The sequence below is a fragment of the Mercenaria mercenaria genome, chromosome 12, assembly GCF_021730395.1.
Source record: "Mercenaria mercenaria strain notata chromosome 12, MADL_Memer_1, whole genome shotgun sequence".
NCBI classification, from domain to species: Eukaryota; Metazoa; Mollusca; class Bivalvia; order Venerida; family Veneridae; genus Mercenaria; species Mercenaria mercenaria.
Genome location: NC_069372.1, coordinates 55516986 through 55535165, shown reverse-complemented (window position 1 = coordinate 55535165; position 18180 = coordinate 55516986). Strand labels below are relative to the sequence as shown.

Here is an 18180-nt window from a genome sequence, read left to right as displayed (position 1 = left end):
CCGAAATCAAGAAAATGTCTGAAGATGGTATAATTGAACCTGCATGTTCCCCATGGCTGTCACCGATTCTAATGGTAACAAAGCCCGATAACTCTATCAGATTTTGCTGTGACTTCAGAAAATTGAATCTTGCCACAAAGAAAGAATATCAGCCTCTCCCTAGAATAGATGACAATTTAGATGCCTTATCGTCTGCAAAATGGTTCTCAGTCTGTGATCTTAAGGCTGGATTTTGGCAAATTGATATAGAGAAAGAGAGTCGGCCTAAAACAGCATTTAGCTTGCAAGGTGGTCAACAATGGCAATTTTGTAAATTAGCTTTTGGTCTTTGTAATAGTCCTAGTGTATTCACAAGACTCATGCAAATGGTATTTAAAGGTCTTACTTGGAATACTTTAGTCTTATATCTTGATGATATAATTGTGTTTGCACAAACTTTTGATCAAGGTTTGGTATATTTGCAAGAAGTTATGGACAGGTTAAAGCAAGCCAATCTTAAGTTACACCCGAAAAAGTGTATTTTTTTTCAAAAAGAAGTGACTTTCCTTGGCCATGTTATCAGTGAAAAGGGAATTTCTACATGTCCCGAGAAAGTAAAATGTGTGAAAGACTGGCCTCGGCCAAGAAATGCGAAAGAGACCAAGAGTTTTGTTTCTTTGGTATCTTTTTACCGAAAGTTTATAAAGGATTTTGCAAATATTGCAAAACCTCTACACAAGCTGACCGAGCAAGACCATAAGTTCCTATGGACCTCTGAGTGCGAAGAATCTTTTCAAAAGTTGAAACTGGCACTCATAAACAGTCCAATTTTAGCTTACCCCACTGAAAACGATTATTTCATTATAGACACTGATGCGAGCCAAGTAGCATATGGCGGAATCTTAAGTCAAGTTCAAAACGGTCAAGAAAAGGTCATAGCATATTTTTCTAAGTGTTTTAGTAGGTCAGAGCGTTCATATTGTGTGACTAGGAAAGAGTTAGCTGCTGTTGTAAGGTCTGTAAAACAATTCCACCATTATCTCTATGGTAGGAAGTTTACCATTCGAAGTGATCATGCCAGTCTGAAATGGTTGACAAATTTCAGAAATCTTGAAGGCCAGTTATGTCGTTGGGTCAATATACTTGAGAATTATGACTATGAGATTTTGTATAGACCAGGCCGAGTACATTCAAACGTCGACGCATTATCGAGAAGACCGTGTTATGATGAAAATTGCATATACTGTGATAGGGTAGATAGTAGATTTGAAATAGTCAATGTGTCTAGAGTCGGTATCACTAGAAAACAGAAAGTTGAAAATGATCAGGTCACGAAAAAACAAGATAATGAAGACAAACAGCCGATAGCTAAGAATACTTTGAGAGAAAAGGGGATCTCGGTGATCTTTAGTGTCAATGATATCATACTGCTGATACTGTCCATTCTATGTTTAGTTGTAGGTAAGACATCCGTGGTCTTACTGTTGCTTTTGCAACAAATCGTGCTACAAATTTTCTATGGCGTACACTTTATTCTAAGTTCAGGTAATGTAGAAAAGTCACGAGTGACTGCAGAGATTTACTATAATATCAAACCACCTGAGAAATCTGAACATTTGACTGGCAAAGCCGAATCACCAAATATTTGTAGAAATGGAAGTCAAATACCTACTGAGAATAATGTGAAAGATCACAAACTAAGTTCAGTTAAGGTCAAGAAATTGTTAACTGACTATGACTCAGCTAGCAATACTTCCGATAGTACGAAAAATAAGGTCAAGAGTCTCAGCTTGCTGAAACCACGAAATTGCAATACAAATGACGACGTTATGGTAAGGTCAACTGTGTCCTTAACTAATGGTGTCGAGGTCAGAATGTCAAATTCTGACAATCCATTAGCTGATGTTAACCAAGATCAAACCATGCACTCTTCTAACGAGGTTAGATCTAAAGTATCTGACAGGAAGAGCGACTGTAGTATAAGGTCATGTAAACAAATTTCAAAGGAGTCTACCGAGGTCAGGTCTGTATCTGACAAGAGTCCTGCGAATGACGAGTGTTTACCCGGTCCGTCAAGTAGAGACAGTAACCAGTCTATTGCAGAATCGCAAGAAATTGTTGACAATTCAAATTCGCAAGTGAACAGGCAAGCAAATGATGCCAATCAAAGTAGCGAAAATGTTCCTAAGTTGAATATCGAGAACTTAGATTTAGAACATTTAGGCGAGTTACAAAGGGCTGACGTAATTCTCAAACATGTCTTGCAGTGGGTAATGACTAATGAAAAACCAGACTGGAATCAGGTTTCTCCATTTGGGGTAGAGCTGAAGTATTACTGGTACAGGTGGGAATCATTCGTAATAAGAAACGGTTTGCTTTATCGAAAATGGGAAAATGATGTTGGAAGTTTAACCGAGTTCCAACTAGTAGTACCGAGATGTTTGACCGAGTTTATATTGTCGGAATCTCACGACTCTTTGACCAGTTCACATCTAGGTGTGAAGAAAACCTTGAAAAGAATAAGACAGAATTTTTTCTTTTACGGTGTGCGTGATGCAGTGGAGAAGTGGTGTAGAAAATGTAGTGTATGTGCATCTCGAAAAATGCCAAAAACTAAATTTAAGGCCCCTATGAAACAGTTCACCTCTGGTGCTAAATGGGAAAGAGTAGCTATAGATTTTGTCGGCCCACTTGGTAAAACTGCGAACAATAATCGGTATTTAATGGTAGTATCAGATTATTTTACGAAATGGACAGAAGCAGTGCCATTACCGAATTTAGAAACAGTTACAGTCGCTAACGCATTAATTGAAAATATATTTTCAAGGTTTGGCATACCGCTTTCTATTCATACTGATCAAGGAGCGCAATTTGAGTCAAAGTTGTTTCAAGAGTTATGTAAACTACTAGGTATTCAAAAGACTAGAAATACCCCATTTCGACCGCAGAGTTTAGGTTTTATTGAGCGTGTAAACAGAAGTATTCTCGACATGCTAACAGTATTTGTGTCCGAGCACAGAAATGACTGGGACAAGTATGTACCTTTATGTTTAATGGCCCATCGTAGTTCTGTACATGAAGCCATTGATGTCACACCCGCATCTATGGTCTATGGCTCTGAAATAAGGCTCCCAATTGATCTTGTCTTTGGACAGCCTGAATTAGAAAATGCTGAAACGAGACTAAAATATGGTTCTGATTATGTAAATGCTTTGGAAAGTAGAATAGTAGAAATACATGAATATGCTAGGAACAAACTTAAAGTCTCTAGTGAGGTCATGAAAAAGAAATATGACCTCGATACTAACTTTCAACAGTATGATGTAGGTGATCAGGTGTGGTATTATAACCCACAAAGGAAAGTCGGGCGAAGTAGTAAATTCACGAGACCGTGGAAGGGTCCCTATACAGTTTTAACAAAAATCAGTAGCATTTTGTACCGTATTCAAGGGTTACGTCAGAAACCTCGCGTAGTACATCATGACAAATTAAAACCATATGTCTGCAGAGCATAGCAAGATTGTGTTGTACAGTTAATGTAACAAACTGATAATGTACAATTACAGCTTGTCCTTTTTATTTTCATTAATCTATTTAAAGCTGCAGCATTATGCAAAAAAAAAAAAAATTATGTGCAAAAATTACCATTCAATTTACAACCATCCTGTGTTATCTACCAGTTCGAAGTTCTCCAATCTTTTCTGTGTTCGCACCTATTAAAAGAAAACGACATTGCTAGAAGTAAAATACATTATGATTATACACTGTAATGCAATATGGGTTAGAATATTGAGAAATTGTACTTAATCGATTTTTTTTTATTCCAGAAAAGATATACTTGCAAAATCTGTGGGGACATTCACTTTACAACAAGGGGCAAATGTCGATCGCATCTGATTGAGCAGCACAGCCAAATTAGCTACAAATGTATAAACTGTGGGAAGATCTTTTTACGAAATACCCCTGGAAATTATTGCCACACATCAAGACAGGACTTTGTAAGGTATCACACAGTTTCTGGTGCAAGAGGGGTGGAGGCGGAGAAGATTCTGCAAGAATACATTAGAAATGTAGACAGTCTTATCATTGACCAACATGCCCCAATGATAAGAATCCCAACTAGACCAAAAGCTTCCTATGGTAACAAGAGAAAGATGAACTTAACTTCAACCAATGATCAAGGAAATAAACGTCCTTGTAACAGAGATAGATCACCATCAGCAAAATCTTCACCGAATTTGTCCTCTTCATCACGTTCTTCGTCAACATCATCAAATTCATCATCAACGTCAAATTCATCATCAACTTCATCAAGTACTAACACTTCATCATCAACAAGTGAAATGGAAGACCTTGAAAGCACTGTAATTGATTTGCAGTTGAGTGAAACAAGTAATGAAGACATACACGTTGAAAGGGAGAAATTGAAAAAACAAAGGGAAGAAGACAGGAAGAGAAGGGAAGAGGAAGATAGGAGAAGGGCAGAGGAAGAGAAAGAAAGGAAACGGATTGAGGAAGAAATTAGGAAAGAAGAAATGGAATTAGAGATGGAAGAAAAGAAAAAAAATGAACAGAAAAAGAAAGATGAAATGAAAAAAAAAGGAGAGATGGAGGCACAGAGAAAGAAAGAAGAAATGAGAAAAATTGAGGAAAAAAGACAGCAAGAGAAAAAGGAAGCACAGAATGAAGAAGAATTGAGAAATAGTAAGATAGAAGAACAACGGAAAAAAGAGGAGGAAATGAAGAAGATAGAAGAGGAGAAAGAGAAAACAAGAAAGAAAGAGGAGGAAATGAAGAAGATAGAAGCAGAGAAACAAAGAAAGAATGAGGAGGAGAGGAAGATACGAGAAGAGGAGAAAGAAAGAAAGAAAGAGGAGGAAATGAAGAAGAAAGAAGAGGAGAAAAAGGATGAACAAAGAAGGAATGAAAAAAAGAAAGAACAAGAGAAGAAAAATGAAGAAGAAATTAATAAAACAGAAAAGAAACGATTGGATGACAGACAAAGAGAGAACAAAAAGAAACTAAATAAAGTTGAAATGATAAGAAATTACCAACAAAAAAGAATTAGACTGAATGTATCTGGAAAGATCTACGAAACAACAACCACTACACTGAAGGCATCTGCAGGAGTTTTAAGTGACCTAGCAGATCTTGACACTGAAGAAATATTTTTGGACAGAGATTTCAAATTTTTTCCCATTATTCTAAATTATTTAAGGAGTGAAGCCAACAAGGACAGTTTCCCGTTAAAGATTCTTCCCAGCAGTAGAAGTGAATTCAGAGAGTTGTTGTTTGAAACAAAATTTTATGCCCTCCCTATTTTAGAAAAGCTAGTAAGAGAAAAGAAAGATAAAGATTACTGTATTAGTTAATGAAAAAGAATTACAGAATTTGAAATATAATAGAAATGAAGAAGAAATATAACATTTGAAATATAATGAAAATGAAGAAGAAATTCAACATTTGAAATGTAATGAAAATGAAGAAGAAATATAATATTTGAAATATAATGAAAATGAAGAAGAAATTCAACATTTGAAATTTAATGAAAATGAAGAAGAAATATCACATTTTAAATATAATGAAAATGAAGAAGAAATATAATGAAAAGGATTCCAGAAACCACTATCAGAAGTCAAACAGATGTATATTGTATTAACTAAGAGGACTGTATTAGATTAGATAAAACTTAGGAAAATATGTATTTTCAAATTTGTTAACTTTACCATCACCCTTAACTTACTTTTTAAAGTTTACTCTCTAGTCATCACTTCTCTGCATTTTCACATAATAGTAGGACTGGTACTGCTCCTGTAAAATTATAAGTTTCAAGTTTCAAGTAAAATGTTAAGTAAGAATTGTAATTAAATTTTTACATATTGTTGTTTCTGCATATTGTAAAAAAAAAAAAATAATTAAATTTAAATACAATCATTTAAATTTCAAGACTCAAACTGTTAGTGTAGTACTTACATGTAGGTAGAAATAATCAAAGTATTTCAGGTAGACAATTTTTGCTACCTTTTTCCTACATAATTTCAGAATCAGGCACTGTATTATTTACATGTTTGTAACTAAATATATTATTGTTATTAAAATTCTGGGTATATTATATATTAGGTACTGGTTTGAATCCAAGATCTTAACTTTGTAATGGTGGCTGTAGGTATGTACTATTGCATTGTTAGACTGTGAGCCACACCTCATTTTTGCATACTTTGCACTTCACATTATTCTGTGTAATATTTACAGACATGGTAAAAGAGGGGTACATGTTACAAGTTGTAAAGTTCAGTATTATAGGATTGTATATACTTAAGAGTCTCCACAATTTTTCTCTGCATTCATCATTATGGTTGCTGTAAGTGTTGTATTAGGACTTCTGTCTGAAAAATGCAAAGTTATAATGTACATTAAGGAGATAAGACGTCATAATTATGTAAATAATGTAATTATTGGACTGACAAGACATCTTAGCAAGAAATGTCTCTCTTTATATTGAGTATGTTTCATAATTTATGCCGCATAATATTCATATGTATTCATATTTCTGTTCATTAATGTTTTAAGTCTTCTGTACATGTATTGTTGTTCATTATTCTGCTTAGATATTAATGTTGAAGACTAAGCTACAGCTGATATTCCCACTTTGTTGTTTTCTTATCAGCTACTGTTGTTCTTTATGCTCAATATTCATATGTAAGTGTGCCATGTATTACTGTTATGATACATAATTTGTCATTCAGTTTAAGAATGATACACTAGTAAGTTAAACAAGGCTTCGAGAATGTTGGTAGCATTCAGGCTACATCGTATCTGGTAGCATAATGGCTACATGTTTTGGTAGCATTCAGTCTACACCGTATCTGGTAGCATAATGGCTACATGTTTTGGTAGCATTCAGGCTACACCGTATCTGATAGCATTATTATTGTTAAATATAGTTGAAGCCTTAAAGTAGATATATTATAAAAATTTTGTATACTCCTGTTATGCCGAGTTAAAATTCCAGTATGTCTGTTTATCGGTATAAGTGTGCACAGTACGTCTGCAAATGATTCTCTTGTACTTTAATACCCTGAAATAATAAATTCGTATGTGTATTATGCAAATATAACGAATTAAGTCATGCAAGACATTGTGCAGCTGAAGTTTAATTCTAATACGACTGTTAATTAAATATGTACAGATTATAAGTTAGGTTATTCACTGTGTAAATGAACCAGGCTTAAATGGACCGTTATTAGCATAATCTGAAAATAGTTAAATTGTTAAAGTAATCAACTGCAGTTTTAACATGATTTGTCTTTACCAGTTGATATCTGAATTTCATTCATATTGAATGTATAAATCTATACATCTGTAATTTTTCTGTAGTCAAAACTTTTAGTCAGATGCAAGCTCTTCAACTGTTTTGCCTTTATTACAGTTTGGTACCTTTATTGCTTTGATAATCTTTCATGTCATTCTAAATTGGGGACCAATTCTTAGAGGAGGAGGCAATGCTATGAACAGCCTACCGAGCTTGACATTTAACTGACAGTTTTAAGACGCTTTCTTCCTATACCTTTTATGTGCGTCTGGCGACTCAGATTGACTCCACTTATATCGCTATTTTTACGCTTAATTCTCTTCGTCAACCTGGATTGTTGGTTTTGTTAGTAATTATGGACTGTACTTTATTCATTTCAATCGATGTTACCATTCCATTCATCATATTTATCGTAGAAATCAAGCTCCTAAATATACGCGCGATTCCTCTGCACATTTGTTTATCCGGACGTGACGTCATATTGGCATTCACGTGCGGCCAAACGCTATACTGCGGATCTTTGTTTACATTTTTTGACAGATAGTTGTCACTTGTGTTTCTATCACTGAACCGGGCAGTTGCCTCTTGAAATGTACTCCAACGTGGAGGTGCTTACCCATTTTTGATTATTCTATCTATTTAACGTATTTGTACTGGTCACTAACCCATTTCAACGTTTAAACAGTATTTTTATAGAGATCCTTTAGACCCGGTGCAGTAGGCTAGACTTGACCCAATCTGGTCAAGTTCTTGTAAGGTTATAAAACGAACCTGAATATTGTTCTCAAGTATTCTTATTATACGGGAGCTCAGTTTTTACTTATCCTGACATTTATTTTACTATAATTATAGAAGATAGTGATTTTACCCAATCTGGTCAGAGTGACCCAATCTGATACTTGACGCAATCCGGTCTCAACTTATGTTTACATGAGATTCATGCATATCTGTATTTGTATCATTGAAATATAAATACAACCATACAAAATATAATAAATATATGAACTGGTTGAATTTGTCAGCTTATACATTCAGAAATCTTAAAGGTGTCCTATTCGAACCCATGTGCCCATAATAGGTTTTCATGTTGCGACTCTAGGTTCAGACTTACAGCTTGGACTGCGAGTAGCCTTGCCAGCGACACCAGTCATTTATTTGAGGGCAAGCGCAACAGTATTATGTTTATGTTATATGAAACGAGATATGCTTTCTCTTCTGCACAGTCAAAGCAAATATTAATATGTGCGAGATATTCGTAAGAGATACTTCTTTTCTTAAGTGCCCACAATATGGTCTATATATATGTTTGTGTGTGTGCCTAACCATTGCCTAGTAATTAAAGCATCAGGCCCGAGAACGTGCGGTCGGAGGTGCAAATCCCATTGAAAGCCGTCACGATCTGACCGGATCGTATACCGCCAAGTAATGAAAATGGTTACCGATTGCCTTCTCGCCTGATACCTGACATTAATGGACCATATGTGGGAGGTAAATGTATATACCTAACAACTTGTCTCCTCTAAATGACCAGCGCAAGATTATAATAAACAAACACTATAACTGTATGTATGCATTACACATAAAGATAATATTCTGACTTCTTAGTTTCTGTAGAATTTCGGGAGTCCTATAATTCTTTAAAACAAAACGAATTTCGGTTTACTAGCACAAATTTACGAGTAAATAAATCATTTATTTAAAATATAACAACTAGCGTTGTAAAAAGTCTTTAGTAGAAAGTTTACAGTAGTATTTTAAGCATGACAAATGATTACCATTATGGACTATTTACGAAAGACTGGTTTTAACTTCAAAATTCAAAATTTCTAGAGTTCACAATTTAAACTTCAGGAATTCACCATTTGAACTACACAACAATTTCATAATATTGGTTTCGCGGTTTCTCTTTTTCGTGATTTCCGAAGTTGAAATATAGAAATAGAGATGTCTCATCTTCAAACTGTGCATCCTTGAAGTCGTGAATTTGAAATCGAGAAATGAAATCGTGAAATCAAGAAATCGTGTAACTAAATGTAGTAGCTATTTGCAAAATGTAGGATAATTGAGTTCGTACAATTGTTGCTTAACCAATACTATGCACGTCACAAACCCTTACCGGTGTTGTGTTTTTGTTGTAATTTGAACAATATATTTATGCTAGATTTAGGTAATGGTAATTCAGGCGTTCCATAGTTCAGTTATGATACGGGTTTAACTTACCAGCATGAAATATTCGTGCATTGGATATAGTTTGATTTTTGACATTTTAAAGTTCAATTTATAAACTCATCTGCCGATAACAGAAATCAGCATGATTTACCTTGCCTAACTGAGGTGAAAACAACTATCGAACTGAATAACATTACCTTAATTACGGACTTTTCCATCATTAAAAGTACAAAAACATCGCTGACCTAGAAACCGAACTATATTGTGAGTTTTATTCGACATGACGGGGAGGAGTTAATATCTGACTTATGCAAATATCGGTAATTTTAAAAAGAACGAGCAAAATAGGTAGAGCAATCTAATTGTTTAATTCCGTAATCGTTCGGTAACCAACGACTAAAATTCAACGCTACATTAGTTACAATTTAAGGTAGATGGCCACTGAATAAGAAATCAGGTTGCCGAATACACTACATATCCTGCACAATAATGCAGTGGACTGTCGCGAAAACCTGCCCCGACAGCTCGATTAAAACGCACAATAGCATATAGAGAAGTTTGGTGTATGTTCATCACTCGAAGAACGTCATTGCTATGAATAATAAGACTTCAGTGTACTATCGATTGCCCGCCAACCCTCTCCATATTGACAGAAAGTTAAGATTTCACTGAAATGACACAATTTATGTTAACCAAATGTGTTATATAAAATGTGTCTTTTCAAAGAAAGATGAAATGAAATGTACAAAAAATGTGAAATACCAATGCAGTTGCTAGATTCATATCGTTTTTTTTTTTTTGTTAGTATTTTTTCTTGTGTTTTTTTGTTTTTTTGTTTGTTTCTTAATTACTTATTAAGTGAGAAAACAATTCATTTTTGTTTAAGCATAGCGAATAAGAAAATAATCAGGTTTTAAATGTTGTCCTTTTACCGTTAAGGCACACAAAATAAGCGGCACGTAAACGCTTTTCACGATGTTGGAGTGAACATGACAAAATGTATACAATTCTCATTAATTTCAGTGTATTCTTTATCTATTCGAAATCATCAGAATTTGAAGAATAATCACAATTTAAGGCATCTTTATCTCAAGGACCTGAGTCATTGTTATATTCATATTCTATTTGACACCAACAAACATCCAGCCAATTATAACTTTAGGACAATTTTATATGTTTAGCGTTTTAGTTCGTTTGAAAAGCAGTTTACTTGATTCAAATTCTGAAGATGTGTTTACCAACGCATGCTTCTTTTTATCATCATTACATTTTAGATTATATGAACTGAATATGAAATGATAACAGTATTCTGGATTCATTACCGTCGAAAACAGCCGGCAAATGATACAAAACAGAGACGTTTCCAAATAGATATCTAATCAATTAGGCGTGTATCCAAAACAGGATGTTTATGTGAGATATGTTTCTTGCATGCTTAACATTTGATACCAAGAAACCGAACGTAGATAAAATACAATTAAAGAGATATCATTAAACGATTTTTTGCAAGAAATATACTTTTCCATTCACATTTTCCTTAACAAGAGTTTTCTGCTGATTTGTCTTTAAATATAAGACCATGTCATTTATGTTATGTTTCTTTCGAGAGATCTCGGAGTGTGGTAATCGGAACTGTTTCAATTTGTAAAATGTCTTCATAACTTTTAAAACAAATCGTCAACAAATATATTAAAATATTTTAAGGTATTGGACCCGTAATAGAGTACCTCCTTTTTGAAGAGTATTCAATTCCTACCATAAACCTACCTTGACTGCAATTTTTTTCAGGGGGGCGTAGGTTCAAGCCCCACTGGGACCAACATTTTTCTTTCCATATTTTCCTTTTTTTCTAGTAATGTTTTACTTCTTTCAAGACTTATTATGATTGTATTGTACAAAAGTAGAAAATTATCATTATCTTGCTGTTCAAAGTGAATTTACCTCTGAATCAGGAAGGGTAGAGTTAGACATCTTTAAAAATACTTAGTTACATGCGGTAAAAGTTCTCTATTTTGCCTTTATTCTTTAGATTACATATTGTGGAAGAAATGCAGGTAGGTTTTACTTCTGCCCCAAGATTAAGATAATTTGAATGAGGTGAGCAAAATTCAAAACAGACCCACATGATTCGACCTTAATTTTTCAATTTTGGAGTCAGAATTCTGTCTTATTAAATCTGTTTACTTGAGGCACCCTACAAAAAATGATATCTACGGTTTTATTTTGTGTTCTATAATTGTTTAACAATAGTTTGATGTTTCTTTTATCAAAATTAATGCTGTAATGATTTCTCTGCAAATGTTTTAGATAGTGGCCATCACATTGAAATTTGTCTCTACTTGAGCTTGAGGACAGGATGTATTTAATGAAGAAAATGTTGAATATCATTTAATTAAAATACTATATGATTCACAGTAGTTATTGCATAGGACGGGTATTTTCTTAAAACATAAAATTCAGTTTAAATAAGTGTATGTATGGTTCTGATATTTTTTAAAAATTTCTAAAAAAATGAGTGTACAAGACTTATTCTAAGATTTTATTTAACCCACCGTTATAGGTTTTGGAAATCCTCTTTACTAGCTAATAGGGAATCGATCCTACCGATTTTCGTCGGGATAGATCCCTCTACTGTAACATGCAATATACCGAATGAGATGTATATTGAATTAAAACATGTGTCCTTCCGGCACATGCACAGAGCGTCTGACTTCGGATTTTCTGAAGAATACGCCTTTTCCTAGTTCTTTATAAGAGTCCACACGTCCATTGTTCGAACCGCAACGTCTTGCACATCAGTACAAATATGGTCAGTGTTCTTTTTATTCCAAAATCTACCTTTAAACGGAATAGATGCTGTCTTTTCAAATCTTATGGGATGAGTTGAAGTCTGATCGATTCCCGATTGAGGCAGTGCCTTATTTCATATAACGTCATTTAAGATATTAGCACTACCTTACAGGTAGAACAAAGGGCATTCCACAAAGTTTGTCAGCCCTTGGTCATATAACATGATCATAACACAGATATCTTTAGAATAAAATTCACTATTTTGTTTTTATTTTAATCATGTTGGGTTTCAAGTCACACCGACGTATATGACCATATGAGGACTTTCCAGTTTTCCTTGGTAGAGGCCCTACCTGCACCTGGGAATATGTCACCTGGGTAGAACCCGCGGCCATCCGCAAACCAAATGGAAAGCCTCCTGACGTGAAAGACATATGAACTCGGTAAGATTTAGAGCCAATTGCGGTGTGAGGCAAGTGGTTTTACGCCGGCGGCCTAAACCACTCGGCTACAGGGTCTCCAGGTGACCACTATTATGTGTATTACTAAATACGTGAATAAAACAGTAGTCCACGAATTAGATAAATATGTAATGAAAGTTTGAAATTATTTGTATACAGAAGATATAGAAAATATTTAAAGATAAAGCAGGTGTTCAACTTTTCACCTATGTGTCTGTATAAACTCAGAGATTCTTTTTTTCATGATAAACGTTCTAAGATCCGGTATATTTACATATATATAAGACACTGAAATAAACACCGTTAACTTGGCAATGAATAAATAGCTTGTCTCTACTTTGGCGCTTACCTGTAATCTCAGATCCGCCTAATAATATAAAATTTGGAAGAACCTTAACTGTGACAACTGAATTTCGGTTTTCATGGGAATATATTAACTTAAGAGGAATTATTTTTCAGACTTAAGATTTTAAAAAAATACGTTGAAAGTTGGAATTTTAAGACAATGACACGTTTAAACACGATTGCATTCATATTTATCCTCCAGTCATTATTAGGACTGAAGTGCAGCAATGTTATGAAAAGCAATGGAACGGCCGGGAAAGATCTCGATGCGCAAATGCTGATCGCATTTGGGAGGAAAATGAACAAACCATTACTTACTATTATAGGAAAGGTGATTGAAAATTATCATTTGTGCACAGCTTGGTCGGAATGGACACCTTGCATCTCTACGAGTATTGATTTCTTTTCGACTAGAAACCGAACCAGAAAGTGTGCGTTGGATAGGTCAAGAAATTTTGGCATACCTGAGACACAAACTGGCGTTTGTGAAGGTATTTGTCCCACTGACTACAACATGACTGCAGATGGGTTCTGCATGAAACATTACACCACAAAGAAATCTCGTGATGACGCGGTTCGTGTGTGCAAGGATGACGGAGCGTTTCTAGTCAACATTGACTCGGATTCTAAGTACGAAGCCGTTAAAACTATACTGATTTCAGACGACGAGAAAGAAAATTTACATATCGATGGCTGGCGTAAGAATTTGACTTCTCAATGGGAGTATACTTACGGGTCAAAGATCGGCTACGTACACTGGTACAGCGGCTATCCCAGCACTGGTGCCAATAACTTATGTTTGATGTTGACTGGGTATAGGACAGTAACTAACCAACAATTCCTTTGGTTCAATTATCCATGCACAACAGCGTATCCGTTTATCTGCGAAGTTCCAGCATGAAAAGCAGTTGTACTTTTGTGTAAAATGTTGATTTAATCCACCTATATTTCACGTTCTCAAAGCTACACATCTACCTAGCATTGCAATGGATTTTTACTAAGTGTAAATATAATATAATTATAAATAGTAGTTGCTTATCATCAGTTGACTAGTGAAACATTTTTAATTCCGAATTTTAATTTCGTCAGTCTTATTTTTGATGACAAGCTTTACAACTTGATGGAAAACTGTCTAGACTGTTCAATTCAGTTCAGAGGACAATTAACCCCTGTTCTTGAAAATTTCCATATTTTCAATATACATAATTCTTATTCATATATCCTTGTGAAATCACTGCTTTTGTTGCGCCCAAGAAAGAGTGCTACTATATTATATCTACTGTTTTAGGTTAAAGGCATATTGGAATCGGAATACTGTATTGCAAAATCGTGTTTTGCTTAGATTTATTCACTCAAAATCGGTTATATGTCACCAGCATTATTCACGTTTTAGTGTACTGATAACTCCAAAACACAGTTTTCTATACATTATTTCTTAAATCAAATTAAAAGATCTAAACAGTGATACTATTACGATTTTGACACGACATGTCATATACGTTTAAGATATATAAAGAAAGTAAAGTGCAACAAGTGATAATTGTTTCGAAACATTTCAAAAGATTCATTTTTGACAATTATGGTCAAGATGAATAAACATCATAAATATAAATGTTGAGGTGTCATAACTTGTCAGAAATATGTGAAAATGTTTATTTTTAAACATTTGACACATGTTGAGATTTACATGTATTTCAAAATATCAATATTCGAAAGGAAATACATGCTAAAAAAATGAAAACGATTTTTCGCCGACAAATATGTGAAAGTATTGATGTCCGACAAGATATTCATGTTAAGAGTTATGTCTTAATGAGTTGTTAGTCAATTTGTTCGTATGGCGATTAATTGCAAGATTTCTATCTAAAAATGTGATACATGTTGACAATAATTTTTGATCAGATAATTTATGTCAAGAAAGTGAAACATGTCGAGATTTGTGTCATACTAAACAACATACTTTGGTTATCTCTATTTGGTATATTGCATTTAGAGTAAAACCATTTATAAATGACAACGTTCTGTAGGAAGAAGGGAACAGTTTCTCTTAAATAGTTTTATCATGTATGTACTTTGGTTAGATATTTAAGGCTCAAAATGCCTTTGTTTAAATGTAGGTGTCACATTTTCCGTTATAGACATAATATATATTAGCCTATTTCTGATACTTATTTTCTCTAATACAGTAAAGTTCCGCTATTAAGACCACCCGAGGGACTGATTAAAAGTGGTCTTATTATCGAGTCGGTCTTATTATGGATACCCTACTAAATGATACTCAGATAAGACGATAATGCATTAAAGCTCTGAAGTGTAAGCGTTAAGCAAATGACAAAGTGTATAATAAATAACAAGTTATGGTACATGATGTAGTTTTATATATGTAATTCCATTCTTACTATTGCAAATACAGTATACATTGTATTTGATTGTTGCAACTGTTTAACAGACTAGCAAAGACAATAAACCAATATTGGCTAGAATTACAGAAAATACTAATTTAAAACCTCAACAATATACTCCATGTTATAGAATAAACCTATTTTTGTCAGCTAATCTCTAATACATTGCACTAAAATAAAATGTCTAATTACCCGCTCTTACGCAACCCCCTCCCTCCCTCACCCATCCCACACCCTCCCCTCCCCTCCTAACACAGCACAGACATTTACTCTAATCAAGTTTTGACTGCGTTTTTCAATTGTTATCATTCACAATTAAATTTTATTAAAGATTGAATTTTGTAAGATGCAATAATGCAATGATTTTGAAATATTCGTATCCTATTAAAGTAAAATATCGCTCAAAACATAATTAGTTGAATTGCTTGCTCATCCGAAAATCGGATACAATTACCACTTGCTGCAATTCCTGTTATAAAATTAATTTATACAAGTGCCGAATCAATACACTTCAGTTTCGTTACATAGTTTTAACTAAATGAACAGTCGGTAATGCCACATGATATAAACAAACAACAAACAATCAAATTGCCTTTACTCGGTCACTTATTTTGTTTTTCACACGTCTCTGCCGCATGTCGTAAACCGTCCTTGGGTAATGTTGCAAAATGAAACAGTCCGTGCATAACCGCATATTAGTTGACACTCGATGTACTTGGCAAAGATTTCAATATTGGAAAATATAGTACAGTAGACACTTGTTTTTATTTCCTCCCTTTATGGCTAAGTAGCGCTTGTCTAATCATGTAATTATGCATAGCATCTATTTGGACAGCTGTTTCATCTTTTTCAACATAAAATTCACAGCCTTCTGGAACTTTAACCCTCAGCCGGACCATTATAGTCCATTTAATCCCACAGATATATAGAGTGGGAAATTTTTTCATTTCTCAGTGAGATATATTCCATATTCACTAAAAGCAAACAAATTTTCTTTTTATTTTATGCCTAATTACGTTGAGATGTGCATTTTGCAACAAATTGTAATCTCAGCGCGAAAACCAGACGCGCGTAAACAGACCTGACGTCAGACGTGTTGTGACGTTTTAAAGAGGCACACAGCATAAAGTTCCATTTTATTTTGTTTTTTGCTGCATAACGTTTTGAAATTCTCATTAAGTAAAATAATTTGAATCGAGAAATATACTATAAAGAACAAAGTGCGACTACAATTCCCATCCTGTTTTAAGCAAATGATTTAAAATTCATACACAATGCATGTGGGGGCGGAGCTATATCTCTCACAGTGTGAAAATATAGATTTCATATTTTCACAGTGTGACCGATGAGATATAAAAATATTTAACTAATAGAATACAGTATTTCATTACTTAGCATAAAATAAAATAAATTTACTTTTTTTTTTTAAATTTATTATAAAATTGTTATACAGTTATCAGACATTGTTCAATAAATTTGTTCAATATGTGTTGATTCAGATTATTTAGCTACTTCAAAGTAATGGAAAAAAAAATCTATACTCCTATCAGTTTGTATTTTCTTTTGAATATATAATAATGTATTGGAAGTTTTGATATTTATCATTATTATTTGTGAAATCCGCAATGATAGTCTAATAGTTTGCAGTGATTATATTCTAAATATCTTATAAAATTTCTTAATTGTCATCAGCACGTGCAATTTTAGTAATTCGCACATGAATTTAATTGGGAACCAACAAGGTGCCTTTTTTAATCAGAAAATGTTTTTTGGACTTTATTACAACTATGGCTGATTGTTGCTAAATGTTGTATAATACGCATGTAATCAAAAATCTAAATATTTTGATACGTCAGTTTAACATCATTTTATATATTAATGCAGCGGATTGCATGCCATATAGGCTATTTCTGCCTGCACCAGAATGTTTTCATGGGAAGTCGAAATGAAAAAAATACAGCTAAAAAAACTTACACCGCTACTCACCGTTATTGATTTGCTACCTCTGTGGCAGCCGCATCCCTCGGCGTGGTCGACATCAGGTAATAGGGTGTTTACAAAATAATTTGATCGGGTTTACCCAACACGTCAAACGATCAATTATCTGCCAAAACAGACGTTTTTACACCAAATTTCCCTCTGTCGTAAACGATATCCTATATTTTGACTCATCGGCGAGATGGGCATCATTAAAAAATGCCCTCTGTAGTAAAGTTTATCATACGTGACTATACCCGGGTCCAATTTTGAGGGTCAGAACGTTGGTGTAGACGTACGGACAGACTTGAAACTTGCCAGGATTATCCCCAGATGATTGATCGTTTGACGTGTGAGGTAAATCCGATCAAATTATTTTGTAAACACTTTAAATAGGGTCGTTGAATATGATTTTCGCATCAATTTTAATAAACTTCCAATTTAAACAGCTGAATCTCTTTTATTTCGCAATCGTTATTGATTTCCTACCTCTGTGGCAGCCGCATCCCTTGGTGTGGTGGACATCAGGTAATAGGGTGGGTAATAACGCGTTAGATATCAGCTTGGAATATTTCGTTGATTTTTAGCTCGACTTTTCGAAGAATAGGGGAGCTATCCTACTCGCCCCGGCGTCGGCGTTAGTGTTAGCGTTATCGTTAGCGACACACAAATGTTACAGTTTGCGTACCACCCCAAATATTTTAAAAGTCCATTGAGATATTGCCTTCATATTTTGCGTACTTGT

General features: G+C 34.2%; 2 protein-coding genes and 1 long non-coding RNA gene across 3 annotated transcripts; 2 read left to right on the top strand and 1 right to left on the bottom strand.

The window, feature by feature from the left end:
• Nucleotides 1–3696: 3696 nt before the first annotated feature.
• Nucleotides 3697–5442, top strand: LOC128547397 (arginine and glutamate-rich protein 1-like). Its single transcript, XM_053520131.1, has one exon. The coding sequence runs from the start codon at nt 4083–4085 to the stop codon at nt 5349–5351; it is 1269 nt and encodes a 422-aa protein (XP_053376106.1). The 5' UTR covers nt 3697–4082; the 3' UTR covers nt 5352–5442.
• A 681-nt stretch (nt 5443–6123) lies between these two features.
• LOC128546234 (uncharacterized) lies at nt 6124–7845 on the bottom strand. Its single transcript, XR_008366501.1, has 3 exons — nt 7547–7845; nt 6965–7057; nt 6124–6365 (listed from the first exon to the last, which is right to left on the bottom strand). It is a non-coding gene; the product is annotated as an uncharacterized LOC128546234 (long non-coding RNA).
• A 5725-nt stretch (nt 7846–13570) lies between these two features.
• On the top strand, nt 13571–13957 carry LOC128547579 (snaclec coagulation factor IX-binding protein subunit A-like). The gene has a single exon (XM_053520588.1). It carries the CDS (start codon nt 13571–13573, stop codon nt 13955–13957), a length of 387 nt encoding a protein of 128 aa, XP_053376563.1.
• Nucleotides 13958–18180: the final 4223 nt, after the last annotated feature.